General features: G+C 42.9%; 1 protein-coding gene across 3 annotated transcripts in view; it reads left to right on the forward strand.

Moving 5' to 3' along the window:
• NEK6 (NIMA related kinase 6) overlaps positions 1-18,675 on the forward strand; it is a 238,731-nt gene that overhangs the window by 148,125 nt on the left and 71,931 nt on the right. For 2 of the 3 annotated variants that reach the window (XM_069748464.1, XM_069748467.1), the window contains exons 4-5: positions 10,992-11,132; positions 13,529-13,591. In XM_069748464.1, the coding sequence (XP_069604565.1) occupies positions 10,992-11,132; positions 13,529-13,591 (204 nt within the window). Of the gene's footprint in view, positions 1-9,516; positions 10,130-10,991; positions 11,133-13,528; positions 13,592-18,675 lie in introns of all 3 variants that reach the window. The other variant, XM_069748463.1, reaches the window with a different exon arrangement.

Genomic DNA, 18,675 nt, shown 5'->3' on the forward strand with positions numbered 1-18,675 from the left:
AAGCTGATATATGAGCTAATGAAGATGTAACTAAAGATAACCATTATCGTGTATTTAAAAAAAGAAAAACAAAATAGGGGGAATTACAATTGATAACATCATGGACAGTGAAAGCTAACAGAAACCCTGAACAGATGTCTACAACTATTTACTTGTAAATAAACCAAAGTTCCCACTGTTGTTAAATCCGTGATCTAAGGTTACAGAAGTAATTCGTAACATATGATCTGATTGTCTTATTTCAGAGTTTCCAGGAAGTGTAGCTCAGGAGAATCCTTCTGTGATTTCTTATAATGGCAGCTAGGGTTATAATTTCCAGATTATGCTAATTATAGGGATAATGAAAAATATTTAGTATACAGGAACTAATCTTCTAACAAGAGAAGAAAATCTAAGAATATATTGTTGTACATGGAAACATTGGAATTATGTGAACAGACTAACAAACAGACCTCGTTAAAACCGTTGCAGCGATATTCCGTTCTGTCCGTTTGTTCTGCTTTTTGTTAATGTACGTGTAGTATAGATGCAGTGGAGAAAATAATTAATTGATCCCTTGCTGATTTTGTCAGTTTGCCCACTGACAACGACATGAACAGTCGATAATTTTAAGGGTAGGTTAATTTTAACATTGAGAGATAGAATATCAAAAATAAAATCCAGAAAATCACATTGTATAAATTATATACATTTATCATATCATAGACCTGCACAAAGCTGGAATGTTCTACAAAACCATAAGTAAGACGCTGGGTGAGAAGGAGACAACTGTTGGTGCAATAGTAAGAAAATGGAAGAAATACAAAATGACTGTCAATCGACAACGATCTGGGACACCATGCAAAATCTCACCTCGTGGGGTATCCTTGATCACGGGGAAGGTGAGAGATCAGCCTAAAACTACACGGGGGAAACGTGTTAATGATCTCAAGGTAGCTGGGACCACAGTCACCAAGAAAACCATTGGTAACACATTACGCCGTAAAGGTTTAAAATCCTGCAGTACCCGCAAGGTCCCCCTGCTCAAGAAGGCACACGGGCAGGCCCGTCTGAAGTTTGCCAATGAACACCTGGATGATTCTGTGAGTGATTGGGTGATGGTGCTGTGGTAAGATGAGGCAAAAATTTAGGTCATTAGCATTAACTCAATTCGCCGTGTTTGAAGGAAGAAAACTGCTGCCTATGACCCAAAAACACTGTCCCCACTGTCAAGCATAGAGGTGGAAACATTATGTTTTGGGGGTGTTTCTCTGCTAAGGGCACAGGACTACTTCACTGCATCAATGGGAGAATGGATGGAGCATGTACCGTAAAATCCTGAGTGACAACCTCCTTCCCTCCACCAGGACATTAAAAATGGGTCATGGCTGGGTCTTCCAGCAAGACAATGACCCAAAACATAAAGCCAAGGCAACAAAGAAGTGGCTCAAAAAGAAGCACATTAAGGTCATGGAGTAGCCTAGTCGGTCTCCAGACCGTAATCCCATAGAAAACTTATGGAGGGAATTGAAGCTCCAAGTTGTCAAGCGACAGCCTCAAAATCTTAATGATTTAGAGATGATCTGCAAAGAGGAGTGGACCAAAATTCCTCCTGACCTGTGCGCAAACCTCATCATCAACTACAAAAAAAGTCTGACTGCTGTGCTTGCCAACAAGGGTTTTGCCACCAAGTATGAAGTCTTGTTTGCCAGAGGGATCAAATATTTATTTCTCAATGCAAAATGCAAATACATTTATAAAATTTATGCAATGTGATTTTCTGTATTTTATTTTTGATATTCTATCTCTCAATGTTAAAATTAACCAATCCTTAAAATTATAGACTGTTCATGTCCTTGTCAGTGGGAAAACTTACAAAATCGGCAAGCGATCAAATACTTATTTCCCCTCCTGTAGGTACTAGAAAGGTCAGAAAGGATGGCAGATGCAGGATCAGGTTGCGAACAAAGACACTTAGGCGTGTATAGAAGTTGTCTACCAAAAAATGGTAGATTTTTTTTAAATAAAATCATTTTTTATTAAACATTTTCAAAACAAATTTTCACCCGCCAGTTCTGCCCACCTCACAAAAAACACAATCCACCCCACCTCAACCCATCCTATCACAACCCATTCCATCCCATCCCACCCCAGGAGAGGCCTTTACCTTACCAGTGCCCAAAACCTTCTAAGTTCTAAAATTCTGGGTAGTTACAATGGTTCCATATAGGTGAATAATGGGAGTATCCCACCATATCCATCATCTCTTTATATTTAGATCATATTCTGTAAATAGTTATACCTGAAGAATTATAGTTCCAAAACTCTCCCCCTTCTAAGGCTTCCACCAAATTCCTTGCCCCCCAGCACGTGTCTAATCATTCTAGCGGAGGATGATGGAACTTCCGGTTTGTCCCACCTCTTCAGATGCTGCCATTGTGATGAAAGGAAATACAACAAGGGCTGTGAGATAGCCAGACCCCCACTCTCTTTGGGTCTCTACACGTTCTCAAGTCTTATTCTTGGAATATTCTTTTTCCAAATCAAATCCCTGAAGATTCTATTTACTTTATAAAGAATTCGTAGGGGAAGCCATGTTGGTGCGTTGTGCAATAGGTAAAGCAGCTGTGGAATGAGAACCATCTTAAATAAATTAGCCCTCCCTATCACCGATAAAGGTAGTTTACACCAGGGGTGTCAAACTGCATTCCTCGAGGGCTGCAAACAGGTCATGTTTTCAGGATTTCCTTGTACTGCACAGGTGATAATTTAATCACAAACTCATTATTTGTGAAGGTGATTAAATTATCACCTGTTCAGTACAAGGAAATCCTGAAAACATGACCTGTTTGCAGCCCTCGAGGAATGCAGTTTGACACCCCTGGTTTATACCATGCCGTTGTTTTAGTCTGGAATTTAGTTAGGAGAGGGTCGATATTTAGGTATTTGTACTCCGTAATATCTTCACATACTACTGTACCCAAATATTTAAAAGAACGGAGCATCTTCAGTCCTCCGCAGCCATCATCTCATTTGTGGGTCTTGTTCCCACTTTCATAAGTGCCGATTTACCCCAATTGATAGAGAGGCCTGATAGCAAACAATACTTGTTAACCCATTATCTACCAATGTCCTTTTTTTGGGGATGCCTAATCTTTAGCTTCTAGCAACTAAGAGTTTATAATTTTTATCATTAGGTCCAATTTTTTGTGTTGTGTTTGTAAAATGAATGTTTTCAAAATAGGAAATCGTGTCATTGTCATTTTTTGATTTAAATAGATTTTTATTGAAAGTAAACATGAACATTACATTTTATGCATTTTCCAGTATATTACAAAGTTTCTTCATTTTCCAAACCCCCAACAATCCCAACAAACCCCAAACCTCCCCCTCCCATGACAGCTCCTTCCCAATTATACTTTTGTTACCAGTATTGATGGCTCTTTGAGCCGCTTGACTCACTTATGACCGCTTATTCCTCTAGCAATCTCCTCCCTTCAAAGGCCCTCATCCTCCCATTTCCCATACCTACTCATCCCAGCTCGAGCCACGGAGACCACATTTTGTCAAACATTTCTGTTTTCCCACGTCTTTTGTAGACCCCCTTTTCTAGATTGAGACCATGTTTAACATATTTCAGGAATTCACCCCTTGTAGGCGGCTCCTCCTTGATCCAGTTCCTTGCTATCACCTTCCTAGCCATATATAATAGCCTAGCTATTGCTATCTTCCAGGTGTTATCCACTCTAATTTCCTCCACATATCCCAGTAGGCACACCATCGGATCTCTCGGCACTCTACATTTATACGCCCCTTCCACACGGCTCAGTACCACCAGCCAAAAAGCAACCAGTCTTGGACATGTCCACATCATGTGGTATATTCCTGCATTCTCAGTCCTGCATCTCGGGCATTCAGAGTCAGCACGCAACCCCGCTCTGTGCAACACTTCCGGTGATTTATAGACTCTGTGCAAGATGTACAGCTGCGATAGTCTATATGGCTCACTTAGTGACACTCGTGGAACCCACTCCAACACCGACTCCCAGGTTTCATTCTCCATTGGGCCTAAATCTCTTTTCCATTTAGCTCTCGCTTTTAGAGGGAAATCCAGCAAATATGCATGCAGTAGGTCCTTATAAAGGGTGGAAATGACTCCCCTTGTGGACCCTTCCCCACACACGTATTCCAGAACTATGTCCTCTTGGATCTCAATACCATCGCCCTTGTTTTGAGCTTTAAAAGCGTGTTTCATCTGGGCATATTGATACTCCCCAGTCGGTCTCAATCCAAACTCCCCTTGCAGCTGCGAAAAGGACTTTAACACTCGTTGTTGAATTATCTGAGCAACCAAATGGATTCCTTTGGCCTGCCACTCTGTCAGCACTCCAAGAGCCGCAAACTCAACCAAATTATTATTAAGCCATATCGGTGTAAATTTAGTCAGTCCCGTAACCCCCCGAATCTGTCGCAGTCTGGTCCATAATTTATGTATCAAAAACATAGTTGGATACAATTTCCCCAATACGCCCAAGGAGCCATCCTCCAGACACTGCACCACCGGTCGTCGGTTTGTCACCCCCTCCATCAAGTGTTGTACCGCACTGGAGGACGCCTCCCGCGCCCAGCCCTTCAAATGCTGACTCTGGGCTGCAAGACAATATAACTCAGGGTTGGGCAAAGCCAACCCTCCATCTTCCTTGGGTCGCTGAAGTGTCTCCAGGCCAATACGTGGGTACTGCCTCCCCCATATCAGGCTTCTAAAAAGAGCATTAATGTGCCGGAACTTCCCACGTGGAATCCAAACTGGCGCGTTATGTAGGACATAAAGTATTTTGGGCATCAGAACCATTTTAATAAGATTAACCCTACCCACCACCGATAGGTGTAATTTATTCCACGCATCTACTTTTGCCTTAAGGACGCCCATGAGAGGAGTCAAATTCCTATACAAAAACTCTGTAACTGGCATCGAGATCCATATTCCCAGGTATTTGAAAAGGGATGCCACCTTAAGCCGCCCCTCTCCCAATGGCTCACTTCCACTCTCCTCCACCCCATCCACCTCAAAAAGGACCAATTTATCCCAATTTATCCTCAGTCCCGACAAGGCACCAAATTTTTCAATGATCTCAATGGCCCCTTTCAAGGCATCGTCCGGGTCCGCCAGGAACAGTAAGATGTCGTCTGCATATAACGCAATCTTCTCCTCAACACTCCCATATCTGAACCCAGGGACCTCATCCGACTGTCGGATCTTGGCGGCCAGTGGCTCCACAGCTAGGGCAAACAGAAGGGGCGACAGTGGGCATCCCTGCCTCGTACCTCTGGCCAACTTTATAGGCTGAGAAAGTTCCCCATTCACTCTGATTCTAGCTGTTGGTAATGAATATAGCAGTTGAATCCACGACACAAATTGCGGTCCAATACCCATACACTTCAACACCCACCAGAGATATCCCCACTCCACACTGTCAAACGCCTTATGGGCATCCAAGGATGCAATGACCCTTCGGCCACAGTTGTCAGACCTCAGCTGCAGATTCATATACAGCCTTCGCAGATTAACCGCTGTAGACCTGTCAGGCATAAAGCCGGACTGATCCGGATGTACAAGGTTAGTAATGACACTGGACAGATGGGAAGCTAACACCCTGGCCAAGAGCTTGACATCGATGGTTAACAGAGAGATTGGGCGATATGACTCAGGCTTCCCCAGATCCTTGTCCTCCTTCGGAATAACCACTATAATAGCCTCCCTCATAGATGCTGGGAGATACCCTTGGCATCCAGCCTCCTCCAGTACTAACTTTAATCTGGGAATCAACACTTCCCCCAAGCTTTTATAGATTTCGGCTGGTAACCCATCGACTCCAGGTGCCTTCCCACTGGCCATAGACTTCAGCGCCCGACTCAGTTCCTCCTCGGTGATAGGGGCATCGAGGCACACCCTATCCTCCTCACTCAATTTCGGGAGACCCAGACTCTCCAGGAAAGTCTCCGTATCTCCGACTGACTCATTGACCCTGGAGGAATATAAGTCCGCGTAAAAGTCCGCGAAGACCTTTATAATTTCAGGTGTTTCAGATATCCTGCTCCCCCAATCTGAAACCAACGAATATACATACGAGGTACTACGCTGAGCAGAAGCTACCATCGATAGCATGTGTCCCACTGTTTCTCCCTCCTGAAAATAAGTCACCCTCTGAAACTCCCGCTTCCTTTCAGCTTTTCCCAGCAGAATCTTTTCCATATGAGTTTGCGCTGTTCTCAACCTTTTCTCTGCCTCGGAGGTCCCCAACACTACCATCTCGTCCTCTGCAGCCTTCAGCTCCTCCACCGCCACTCTCTCTGCCTCCCTTGTCTTCCGCTTACACCTACTAATGTCTCTAAATAGTAGCCCTCTCAGGTACGCTTTCATTGCATCCCAAACAGTTAGGGCATCTGTATTCCCATCATTTAAAGCAAAGAATTTTGTCACCTCCTTCCCTATACCCTCCAAGTCAATACTCTGTAACCAGTTAGGATGGATCTTCCATTCTCTCCCGCTTGCGGTCCGTGTCCCCAACAACCTGACCTCCACCTCAATTGGACTGTGATCCGAAAGGGCCCTCGGCAGATAACGCACCTCCCCCACCATTGTGTCTAACAGGCGATTGCCCAGCGCCATATCAATTCTGGATAACGTAGCATGAGCCGGCGAGTAGCACGAGTACCCTCTCTCCCCAACATGTCTAACTCTCCATAGATCAATCATGCCTATTTCACGCACATAGGTACCAAATGTTGTAGTGTGCCCCTCCGACCTGTTCTGGGTGTTCTTATTTTTATCCCAAAAGTCGTCACAAATATTGTTCAAATCCCCAATAATTAAAAGTGGTAGTGGTCCCCATCGTTCCACCTTCTCCAACACCTCCCTGATCTTCTTACTTGAATATGGAGGTGGAATATACATTGCCGCAACACACACTCTCACTCCATACAATATACATTGTATCACCACATACTGACCCTCAGCATCCACGCATACCTTCACCTCTTCATACTGCACTCCCCTTGAGTACGTCGAAAAGGTAGAATGATACCCTTTCTGAATCCAACGTCTATTCAGTACGTCCACTTTCTCCCGTATCAAGTGCGTCTCTAGCAAACATATCATAGAGGCCCGTTGATCCTTCGCATACTGCAAGCTCGCAGCTCTCCTAGACTTATCCGCCAGACCTCTCACATTCCAACTCAATATCTTAAAGCGGTCCCCTATTATGTGACTCATCATCTTCAGTTATGTCATTACTCCCAGTTCTGAGCTGTCTAACTTCCCTCCCATCCCTTACCCCAACCCCCCCTCCCCCAAACCCCCCCCCAATACTATACATTCTGCCTCTTATCAAGAGTGGGGCACCATCACCCATTGCGAACACTCTTGTTAACGTAACCTTCTCCTTCCGCCTCCCGCTACCGTTTATAATAGAATTCGGCGCAGTTCTTAAAAGAAGAAAATATTTCAACATGTATTAACTTACAACTGCAAGAAACTAAATAAACTTTTAGTACGCTGCACACCCTTCCTCCCTCGTACTTCTCCGCCGCATCAGCACTCCCAGTGCGTTCCCTGGGTAATGCCCAGCTCCACCCTCAAACCTTCACATCTCAATTACCAATGTACTGTCAGTCAATCTCTTTTTCCCCTTTTTAAAGAAAGTAAAATACCTCCCGACCAACCCACCCCGCATTTTCAGTCTCCTTTCCCTTTAAGCCTTTTAGCGTTAAGATCTATCCACTGGGTAGCGTCCTCCGGCATCTGGAAAAAATGAATCTTATCCAACGCTACCACTCTCAGTCGTGCCGGAAACATCATGGAGTATTGCACTCCCAGTTCCCTCAGCCGTCTCTTGATACCCGTGAACATCATCCGTTGTTTCTGCACCAGGGCGGAATAGTCAGGGTAGATAGCGATTCTTTGACCTCCAATTGTCAGATCCGTCATGTCTCTAGCCTTCCTCAGGATAATATCTCTGTCTCTGTAGTTTAGGATTTTGGCAAGCATGGTACGGGGACTTGCTTCAGGGACAGGTGGTTTCGGTGGGACCCTGTGGGCTCTTTCTACCGCAAATACTTTTGTCAGTTCTGCATCACCAAAAGTCTCAAGGAGCCAGCTTTCAATATACTCCGTGGGATTCCTCCCCTCAGTTTTTTCAGGGATACCCACTATACGAATGTTATTTCTTCTGGACCTACAGGGTGGAGCGCGGTAATTTGCTTTTTTGCACTGCATGCTGTGGCGGCACTGTCGGTCGAAGAGAGGGGAGAGTGGGTGTGGCTTACAGTGGCTGATGGGAGATTTGTATTCCTCTGCCTTTCAGTTGCCATCATGCAGTGGACACGTGAGGAGAGGTCATTTTGTGTTGAAGCGTATTTTTCAAATGCCCACTCGATCATTGCAGTGCAGCGTGCTTTTCGTTTACAATTCGCTGTTCCTCCACGCGGACGTGTTCCTGGACGGCAATCAATTGTAAATTGGGTGAATGCATTCAGAACAGCAAGGAATGTGTCATGTGTACGAAGGGGACCTGAGAGAAGGATTACAACACCACAAAACATCGAGAGAGTTAGAGCAGCAGTACTGCAATCTCCGAAACGCTCTGCTCGGAAGCAATCATTTGCTCTTGGCATTTCAAGATGTTCTCTCCACCGGATTTTTCATGATGAACTGAATTTTCACCCGTATAAAATGTGCGTGGTCCAACATTTGTCAGCATGGGACTATTTGACACGGCCGACCTCTTGTGAAGACATGTTAGCAACGATACCCCGTGACGCAATTGTGTTTTTTTCTGATGAGGCACATTTTCACCTCAGTGGGTGTGTAAACAAACAAAATATGCGTTACTGGAGTGAAGCAAACCCCAGAGAATTTCACGAGAGACCTCTGCATTCGGACTGCATCACTGTGTGGTGCGCCATATCACGAGTAGGCATCATTGGTCCTTACTTTTTTCAGGATAATGGTCGTGCCATAACTGTGAACTCCAAACGGTACTTGTCTATGATACAGGATTATTTTCAGCCGGCTCTTGAGGCAATGGAACTAGAGGATACATGGTTCCAACAGGATGGTGCCACTGCTCACACAGCGAGGGTTACCATGAATTGTTTGAGGCAAATGTTTCCTGGACGGCTTATCTCTTTGAGGGGAGATGTGAACTGGCCAGCACGCTCACCAGATTTAGCCCCATGCGATTTTTTCCTTTGGGGTTACCTGAAGTCTAAGGTGTATATGAACCGTCCCAACACCTTGGAAGACCTAAGGAACAATATTGAAGCTGAAATTGGCAGAATACCAGTGGACATGCTTGTTAGAGTTCATGAAAACTTCAGAAAACGTATGCAGCAGTGTGTGGATAGCGAAGGTCGACATTTGCCAGATACACTATTTAAAACCATGTAATTTAAAAATTCCATTACTGTTCAGTATAATTAAAATATAAAATAAATTTTTCTAATGATCATAATTTTTTTATTTCCTGTATTTTCCAGATCCTCATTTTTTGCAGCTAGCTCCGATATTGCTTGAGTAAACTTCCTCTCCGCTTTCTGCAGCTGCACTATATGATCTTCTGCCGTACTCACCCTTTCCTCTACAGCCCCCACACGTTTGTCAATCTTCTGCAGGGCTGCATTTATCTGGGCTGTATCCCCCTTGACCTCCTGTAGCTGCTGGGTCAGGGATTGTTTGCATGATGACACCAGTGCAAAAACGTCTCTAAGGGTGGGCTCTGCTCCTGGCTCCTTATCTTCAGATCCCCCTACTACCACCGCCATGTCACCATCCCTGCTCCCCTGTTGTACCTCCTGCTCCTCTGCTGGGCTTTCCTCCTCTCCTTCTGTGTCTGTGTCTGCTCCGGCGTCCTCCTCTGCTTTTCCTGCGCTCCCTGCGGCCTCCACTCTAGCAAACTGCTGGAGCTTTGCCGCCGCCATTCTCTTCTGGCATGCCGCGTTGTCCTTCTCCGCCTTCTCCCTGGCGTCGGCGCCATCTTGGCCGGTCCCAGCCTCGCCGGCTCCTGCGTCTCTTTGCCTCCTCCTGGTCATATTTGCTGACCTCGGGGCCGCCGCTGTTCACCGCCGCACTCCCGGGACTCTCCTGCAGCCGGTAAGCGCCTTGAATCGCCGCTCAGCTGCGGCTTATGAGGATAATTACAGCGTTAGTAGCGGGAGCGCTCTGCCACACGTCCGCTCACATGGACGTTCAGGTCACGCCCCCCCATTGTCATTTTTAAATGAATACCGGGACGCCCTTTTCTGAAACATCCGTACTTGTAAAAATTTTAATTTGGCAAGTAATGGGTTAGTAATGGCCATAGCTTCCGTATGGGAAGCCCTGAATTTTTGAGGAGTGGCGGAAGATTTTAGAAATAATCTGCATATATTAACCGTCGTTGACCTGCTTGGCATGGTGAATTGTGGACGTTATCAGTTTATTAAGCCTGTTATGTAATATTTTTTGCTAAAATCTTGTCCACTGTAAGTAATGAGATGGGAGCGGCAGGACTAATGGATCTTTCCCTTTCCTTTGAGATCACTACAATGGTGGCTTTATTCATTGATGGTGGTAATCTACCATTTTGTCCTGCATCATTAAAATCCTCTAAAAGTTGTGGGGCAAAGCACAGATGTAATCCGCACCTTAAAAAACGGTGTAAAAAACACTGCAAAACACACTTTATTTACTGCCTAAAGAGCAGGATTTAGCTTCAGAGAAAAAGGCAGCGAAACGATGCATGTGAACATAGCCTAAATTACTGTATTATTATTTTTTGTTTTTTTTAACTTAACTTGTACTTATGTTCATGGCAAAGTTTTGTTTTCTCTTATTTTTCTAAACTAGAGGTAAGAAAAAGAATGTTAAAAAAATATATATAAAATAAAAGAGACATGTGACCTAATGCAATTTCCAATGTTGCTTGTATTGATTTTTGATTCCCTGTATAACGGTAATGAAATTGTTTGTACAGAGACACACAACCTCCTATCCTTACCGATGCAACCTGGCAGACTTTAAAATAGAGAAAAAGATTGGACGGGGGCAATTCAGTGAAGTGTACCGAGCCAGCTGTCATCTCGACCGGAAGCCTTTGGCTTTGAAAAAAGTCCAGGTAAGTTCTATTCTAAATGTAAAGTTGCATTTTGTTTGAAACTTTGTAGAGAAAAAAAATCCTCAGGAATGCAAACAATAGTTTTGAAGTTTATAAAGAAGTTATAGAAGTTTCTCCGGTCTATTCCTTGTCCATGGGGAACTACCACTCAGTAAATAGGACCATGAATTTGAAGGTCACTTTCCACAGAAAAACTTTTCTGCCTTGGGTGACCATTGCCACAATTTTCCCTATGAGGGTTCCTATGTGAAAACATGTTGCAGAAATTCACCTGGAGATGATAATTGTCAAGAATTATTCAACTTGCTTTCAACTCGCCTGTCTAGATTATTTCATACATCGTATATAAGTTTGCTTTGAATTTTGACTCAGCAGAAAACACCCCTACATGAGCTTCCACAGAGAAGGAGCATCTGCTGTATGCATGGAGTGCACAGTTCCTTCATTCTACGCAGGCTTCACTTTTGCACCATTTTTCCATAATCTGCCTTAAAAGTAATTATCATGTCCTCTGAGGCCAATATTTTCACTATTTGGTTTCGTTCATATAGTAATAACGAGGTTGCATTTCGACATCCATGTTTTGGTTCCAAAACACACAGCTTCATAGTTCAAATGAGCCAGACATGGAGCATGTTCACACAAAAAGATCTGCTTCAACTATTCTTTCTATTGATTTCAATGGGAAATCCAAATTGATAATCAACAGCTCATAGAGCAATTTTTTGGTGACTTTTTTTTTTCTTTCTAAGAAAAAAAGAAGTGACATGTCACTTCTTGACTCTGTCAAACAAAATACTGCAAACAAATGTATGGAAAAAGAAACCTTTTTGAAAACTACGATGGATTTATCCTCTGTCAGCGCAGAATGACTGTTGAAACTAGACCAGTAAAAACGTAGCCGCTGAACCACCATACTTATAAAAGTCCCAGTGTGTCTTGTCCCTTACGGACTGTGAATCACTTATTTCCACTTTCCAGTATTTAAAACACAAAACAAAAACAAACGGATCCTTAACGAACTGAGCAAAGATAGAAAAAGATCTGTTCAAATAATGACACTTTGGTTTCTGGTTTCCTATTTGTTCCATTTGGAAGGGATCTGTTTTCACTACGGACGTCCCTGAATACTTCCCTTGTTCTGTGCACATGTGAAATGATACAAAACGGATCCATTGACAGATGACGAAACAGATGACCATCCGTTACGACCTGTTAAAAAAAAAAAAAAAAGGATCTAGTTGCTAACTAGTTTTATAAAGGTGTTTTTCTAGTGGCGGGTGCATAGAACACAACTCTTGGCACTGATGGATTTGTATACGCCCAATAACGTAAGACCACCATGTTTTAGGCAGGTCAGCAGCGCTTCTAAGCAGCATGGATATGTGGAGGGCAGAGCGCGTAGTCTGCCAGATACCACCACTAAGGGCTCATTCAGACATCTGCTTTTCTCGTACGATTGCTATCTGTTTTCCTAGTATAGTCTCTGGGACTGTTCTTGTTTCCATTTTTTTCCTCGGACTGAGTATCACGCACAAAAGCACAGAGACATGCCTGATATTGATCCGATTCTGAGTTCAAAATTGACAATGCAAGTCTACGGGTCCGTGTAAAAATCGGACAGAACTCAGATGCCATGTGTGTGCTGTTCAATTTTCACAGACTGTTTGATAGAACATTTTTTTCCCATCTTGGAAAAATTGACAAATCTCTAACCAAACTCTCTGACGAAACTCGGACCATTTTTCTAATAATGAGAAAAATCGCTGACATCTATATGAACCCTTGAGCTGTAACTATTCCTAATATTTACATTTTTAGAACTCATTTAGACGATCATTGTTTCTTTTTACATATGAGAAAAATGGAGTGTGGTCGGAGTGTGGTCGGAGTTTTGTCAATTTTTCTAGGATGTAAAAATAAAAAAAATTACCTTCTACCTAACAGTTAAAAATGGACAGCACTTAAATGACATCCTAGTACTCTCCGATTTCATTTTCACAAACCCATAGTCGTACATTGCAGATTTCGATCCAGCACTCCGATAAATATCGGACATATATCCGTGATTTTGATCAGACGAATCGGTCTTAAAAATCAGAGGTGCACAGCCCCAAACAATACTGGGTATGAGGGCTGTCTGTCAAAAACACAAATAGAACTTGTACGCCAAAAACGGCATCAAAATTGACATTAATGTCATGTCTAAATTAAATATCGAAACCACCGGCGTTTTCTTGGCATGCTTCTATTCTATAAACTTATGAATGAGTCAGATTTCTTTTTGTTGCACTTTTTTTTTATTTTTTTTAATGACTTTTACATAACATTTTTTATTATTCAGTCCTTTCGTTTGATCATTCATTCCATCGCATCACCTTGTTTGTCATTTACAGATATTTGAAATGATGGATGCCAAAGCCAGGCAAGACTGCATTAAAGAAATTGACCTGCTAAAGGTAAGACTGACTAATAATATGTGCGGTATATATTGTTGTTACTGTTGTTACTGTATTATTTTGCTTGTTTAATGATCATATCTACGGTAATCGGAATAATATATTTTAATGCAGAAATCAAAATCTATCACGCTCCTCTCACCCACTAACTCTATTTCTGGCTAATGTAGATAGTCGGCATGGCTTTTAATTTTTCTTTTCCATTTTTAGTCTTTTTCAGCCAATAGATTATTCGTTCTGCGTCTCAGTCATGTTCTTATGAAGGCAGGACAAGCCATTTTTTGCTTTTCTGCAGAGAAGCCCCTGTGGCAAGTGACCTATAATGTTTGTGCCGGCGTGTTTTCCCTGAAGCGGCATAGCAGGGAATCAGCCGGGCCACAAACAAGCGATACCGTTGTGTTCTGACCCAGCAGTGAGCTTCAGCTAAAGGATGAGAAAATCCAAAAATAGTAGACATTATTGAGATAAAATATGTGATGATTCTGAAATGTTTGGAAAATTCCAAAACAAAAAAATAAATAAAAGAATCCTCAGTGATAACACTATAGAATTATTATTATTATTTTTTACATTTGGTGAATTGTACTCATTCCTAATAGCTTTTGCTGGAATTCCATTTGAAGCTTTTTAACAGCATTTTTTAGTAGCATTTTCCTTGACAACGATCCAAAAAACACAAGGCCAAGTTGACCTGTCATTAGCTACAGCAGAACAAAGTGAAGGTTCAGGAGTGGCCATCTCAGTCTCCTGACCTCAATATCATTGAGCCACTCTGGGGAGATCTCGAGCACATAGTCCATGCGAGACAGCCCAGGAATTTACAGGAACTGGAGGCTTTTTGCCAAGAAGAGTGGGCAGCTTTACCATCTGAGAAAATAAAGAACCTCATCCACAAAAGACTTCAAGCTGTCATTGATGTTAGAGGGGGCAATACACGGTATTTAGAAATGGGCTATGTGAACTTTAAGTCAGGGTCATTTGGATGTTTTGGGTTGTCATTATGATATAAAAAGAGAAAACACAGAAGTTTGACAATAAATGGCTTCTCCCAACCACTAACGATGAGTGGACGAAAAGTTTTGGTGTTATCATTCATATTCTCTGAAAAAAGCCCAAGAAAGCAAAAATTCTGCCAGGGTATGTACATTTTTGAGCACAACTGTAGTTCCAGCTAAAGTTCCCTTGTAACAGTGCCTGGCAGTGCTCTGGAAGAAATGCACCTGCAGTGCCCTCATTATACCTCTGGTCATGATCCCAGAAGGATATTCATCTACATGGTCCTCATAATTGTACGAAACTCCATATAGTACCAGCCAAAGTACTCTCATAACAGTGCCTGGCAGTGCTCTGGAAGAAATGCAGTGACAGTACCCTCGTTACACATCTGGTCATGATCCTAGATAAATCTCCAGCTACTTAGTCCTCAAAACAGGGCGAAGTGCAGAACCTACATATAGTAGAGCCAAAGTGCCCTAATAACAGTGCCTGGCAGTGCTCTTTAAGAAATGCACCTGCAGTGCCTTCATTATACCTCTGGTCATTATCCCAGAAGGATCTCTAGAAGAAATTCAACTACAGTATCGTTCTTGAACTTCTGATCAGTGCCCAATAACGCCTCCAGACATGTAGCTCTGATAACAAGACCAAGTGCAGTTCTCCTATATAGGAGCAGCCAAAGTCCCTCGTAACAATGCCGGTCAGTGATCTAAAAGAAATGTAGAGACAGTGCCCTTGTGATACCTCTGGTCATGATCCAAGAAGGATCTCCAGCTACATGGTCCTCATAGCAGGACGAAGTACAGAACTTTCATATAGTACCAGCTAAAGTGCCCTCATAACAGTGCCTCACAGTGCTCTAGTAAAAATCCAGCTACTGTACCCTACTAATACCTCTGAACAGTGACCAATAACACCTCCAGCCATGTATTCCTAGATGGGTGGACCCCTGGATGTTCAGGTCTGGCAGGTTCTACCGAACAGTTAAAAAGCAGTTTAATTTAATGTAATGTCCTATAGGTAGAAGAATCCCTCTCCTCCCGCACAACGTGCTGGCATCTTGTCATACACTGGAATGTCCAGCATTTGGATTCTCGCGAGTCAAAATGAATACCCGCGTGCTTCATGTGCATTTGCACGTTCCAGCTGGTTTCAGATATATTTGACATAACAGGATGGAATTTCCCAAATCTTCCTAATATTTTATAGGCAATAATCTCTCAGAAAGACACTTTAGTGGCCTGTGGGCATTGCTTTGCTGAATATATATATTTTTGAAACATTTCACACTTGAAAATTTGCAAGTATGCTCAAAGCCAGGATCCCTGCGGAGAGAAAAAATGCCGTTTAAACACTCAAATCACAGCATCAAACAGCTCAAAATCTGGCGAGTCAGTCTGAGCAGTCACATTGCGTTGCGAATGAGCAGCGAGTGTATCTGTTTTACTGCCTGTAGGGCATTCCTTTCTAATGTGTACGCATTTATAAATTATGTCTGATACAAACCCTGAACGCACAGAAGTCAGCGTACAAGGAGCTCAACAAATCAAAAGTAACAATAATGTTAAGTTTTAAGTAGGTTCCCGAGAAACCGTTTAATGCAATACAAGGTCAGCAGTTTGTGGGGCTTACGGAGCAGGTGGAGCGCCCCTCGTCAACGGCTTCAGCACATGATAGTCCAAGGCTACAGTCGATATATGATGGGAGGCAGAGAAACCGCTTTAGTTTGATTGGCGGAATCCCCGGTTAGCATTTTAAAAGAAAAGTATTTAGCTGTCCTTCTGTTAATTGACAGATCCCATCTTGGAGTTTTTGTTTCTCTTTTTTTTTCTTCTTTTTATTTTCCATTGTGTCAGAACAATAAAAAAAAAGACAAAACTAAAACAATAAACGTGAAAAACGTATTTTCTGTAATGGAGTATTATCTATTATAACTGTATTTAAAGAGTTATTTCATGCAGATTTGAGAATAATTCAATACCCATAGATCTCTTCATTCTATTACTGTTCTTTTTTTTTTTACCAGTGTGCGGGAGCATAGCATGATAAAGTGCCGACGTGCATTGTTGCACTAGATACCACTAATCTGTATGACATTCAGATTTCAGCATTATGTAAAAGTGTACCAATTGTTACAGAAGATGCATGAAAAACATATCTAAGTAGAGCAGACAGGAGGCCTTTTGTCAAAGCAGCCTGACTGCAGGATTGACACCTAATAACTAATCATATGGCTGCATTTGTCTTCTAATGGCTTGTGCGCATTCTATGATTATATCGGATGAGTGCTATCCGTGGTTTTCACAAATAAAGTATCATAGGTACGAATGCTACGGGGCTGTCCACAAAAGAAAAAAAGATCTTTATCCATGTGTCGGATCAAAATTGGCAGTGCAATCTATGGGCCCGTGAAAAACATCAGACCGCACTCTGATGATATCCGAGTGCGGTCTGATTTTCATGGACTTACAGAATCGAGAGGGTGGAGAAAATTTATTTTTCTATCCACTGATGCCACTCTGATCAAATCTCTGATCAAACTCTCGGCCCGACTCTCGGCCCGACTCTCGGCCCGACTCTCGACCCAACTCATTAGACCATTTTTCTCCAATGGAGAAAAAAATGGTTATGTGCACCTACCCAGATGGTGATTCCAGGCAGTCCCATTGTTTGGGTAAAGTTCACAGTACATTGCGATACTCACATTTCTCAGGTCTTTCTGAAACAAAATTCTTGTGAATAGGGCTAATCCAAAAGGCTGGCACTACTCGTGGACCAGTCCTACCCAGTTTCCTTGTAGGACACCCACTGAGGCGTTACTTAGATGTCTGGTCTGCACGTAGACTCTCCTCCCTGAATTTTAAATCCCGCGGATAATTGTGAACAGAGCAGTTTTGGGCATGAACCATGGACCTCTGCCTACATGCCAGAGGCTTTCATTCACATATACCTTGGAGATCTGTAAAAAGTGTCCTTTTAAAGCCCGCAGATGCTGAACATTTTGGCTTGTGCAGTCTAAGTGCAAGTTGTTGTCATGTAGACATAGGTATATTGCACATACTCAAAGTCGCTGTTTTAACAAACATACGCAGGATTTAGAAGCGAGCATTTGACAGACATCTGGAGCATGCACAGTGTTAACATAAACCTATGTCACATAGGCATAGGTCAATTATTCATGCCCAAAGTCGTGGAATTCATGAGCTTCTCCGGGATTTAGAATTCAGGGAGGAGAATGTAAGAGCACAGCAGAGATCTCTGTGGGCATGCTGACCGGAGACTGGGCAGGACTGGTCCACGAGTGTTGGCATGCGGATGGCAGGACTGGTCCGCCCATAGTGCACACCTTTTGGACTAGTCCTATTCATAAGAATATGTGGAAAAAAAAGCTGGAAAAGCTGAAAATCCCAATGTACTGTGAACTTTCCCTAAACAATGAGGTTGGTGAAGTCACCATTACAAGGCAAAGGTAGCCATGTCATTGGTTAATAGGTGTTGATTCTGCTGTCAGGATTTTTTTTTTAATTATGTTTTTGGAGAGCATCATGGCAAGAAGCTCCGATTAATACATGACAATACGAAGCCAAAGTTTTGGAGCCTTATCTAAAGTGGAGAAGACATGTCCCTGAAAGCTTTGGAATTAGGCCGGGGTCACACTTGCGAGTTCAATGCGAGAAACTCCTGCAAATCTCTCGCATCAATACCCGGCACGGCCGCCTGCACTCGGGACCGGAGCATGCGGCTACATGTATTGCTATGCAGTCACACACTCCGATCCCGAGTGCCGGCGGCAGTGCCGGGTATCGATTCGAGAGATTCGCGTGAGTTTCTCGCATTGCACTCGCAAATGTGACCCTGGCCTTAGAATGGAAAATTAAGAGGAAACCGGTTCAATAAGCAAAGTAAAGCGGATGCAGCTGATCCAAGTAGGTGTCTGCATCGTCGGTTTAGCGACCTATCTAAAAAATCACAGCTAGCATTTCTAGTGTCACTTTGTAAAGTGATCATGGATAATAAAATAAGTGATAAATGTCTACAGTTCAATTTACCAATATGAACTCATTTACTACAAGAAGTACACCAGTCTT

The sequence above is a fragment of the Ranitomeya imitator genome, chromosome 2 (genome assembly GCF_032444005.1).
Source record: "Ranitomeya imitator isolate aRanImi1 chromosome 2, aRanImi1.pri, whole genome shotgun sequence".
NCBI classification, from domain to species: Eukaryota; Metazoa; Chordata; class Amphibia; order Anura; family Dendrobatidae; genus Ranitomeya; species Ranitomeya imitator.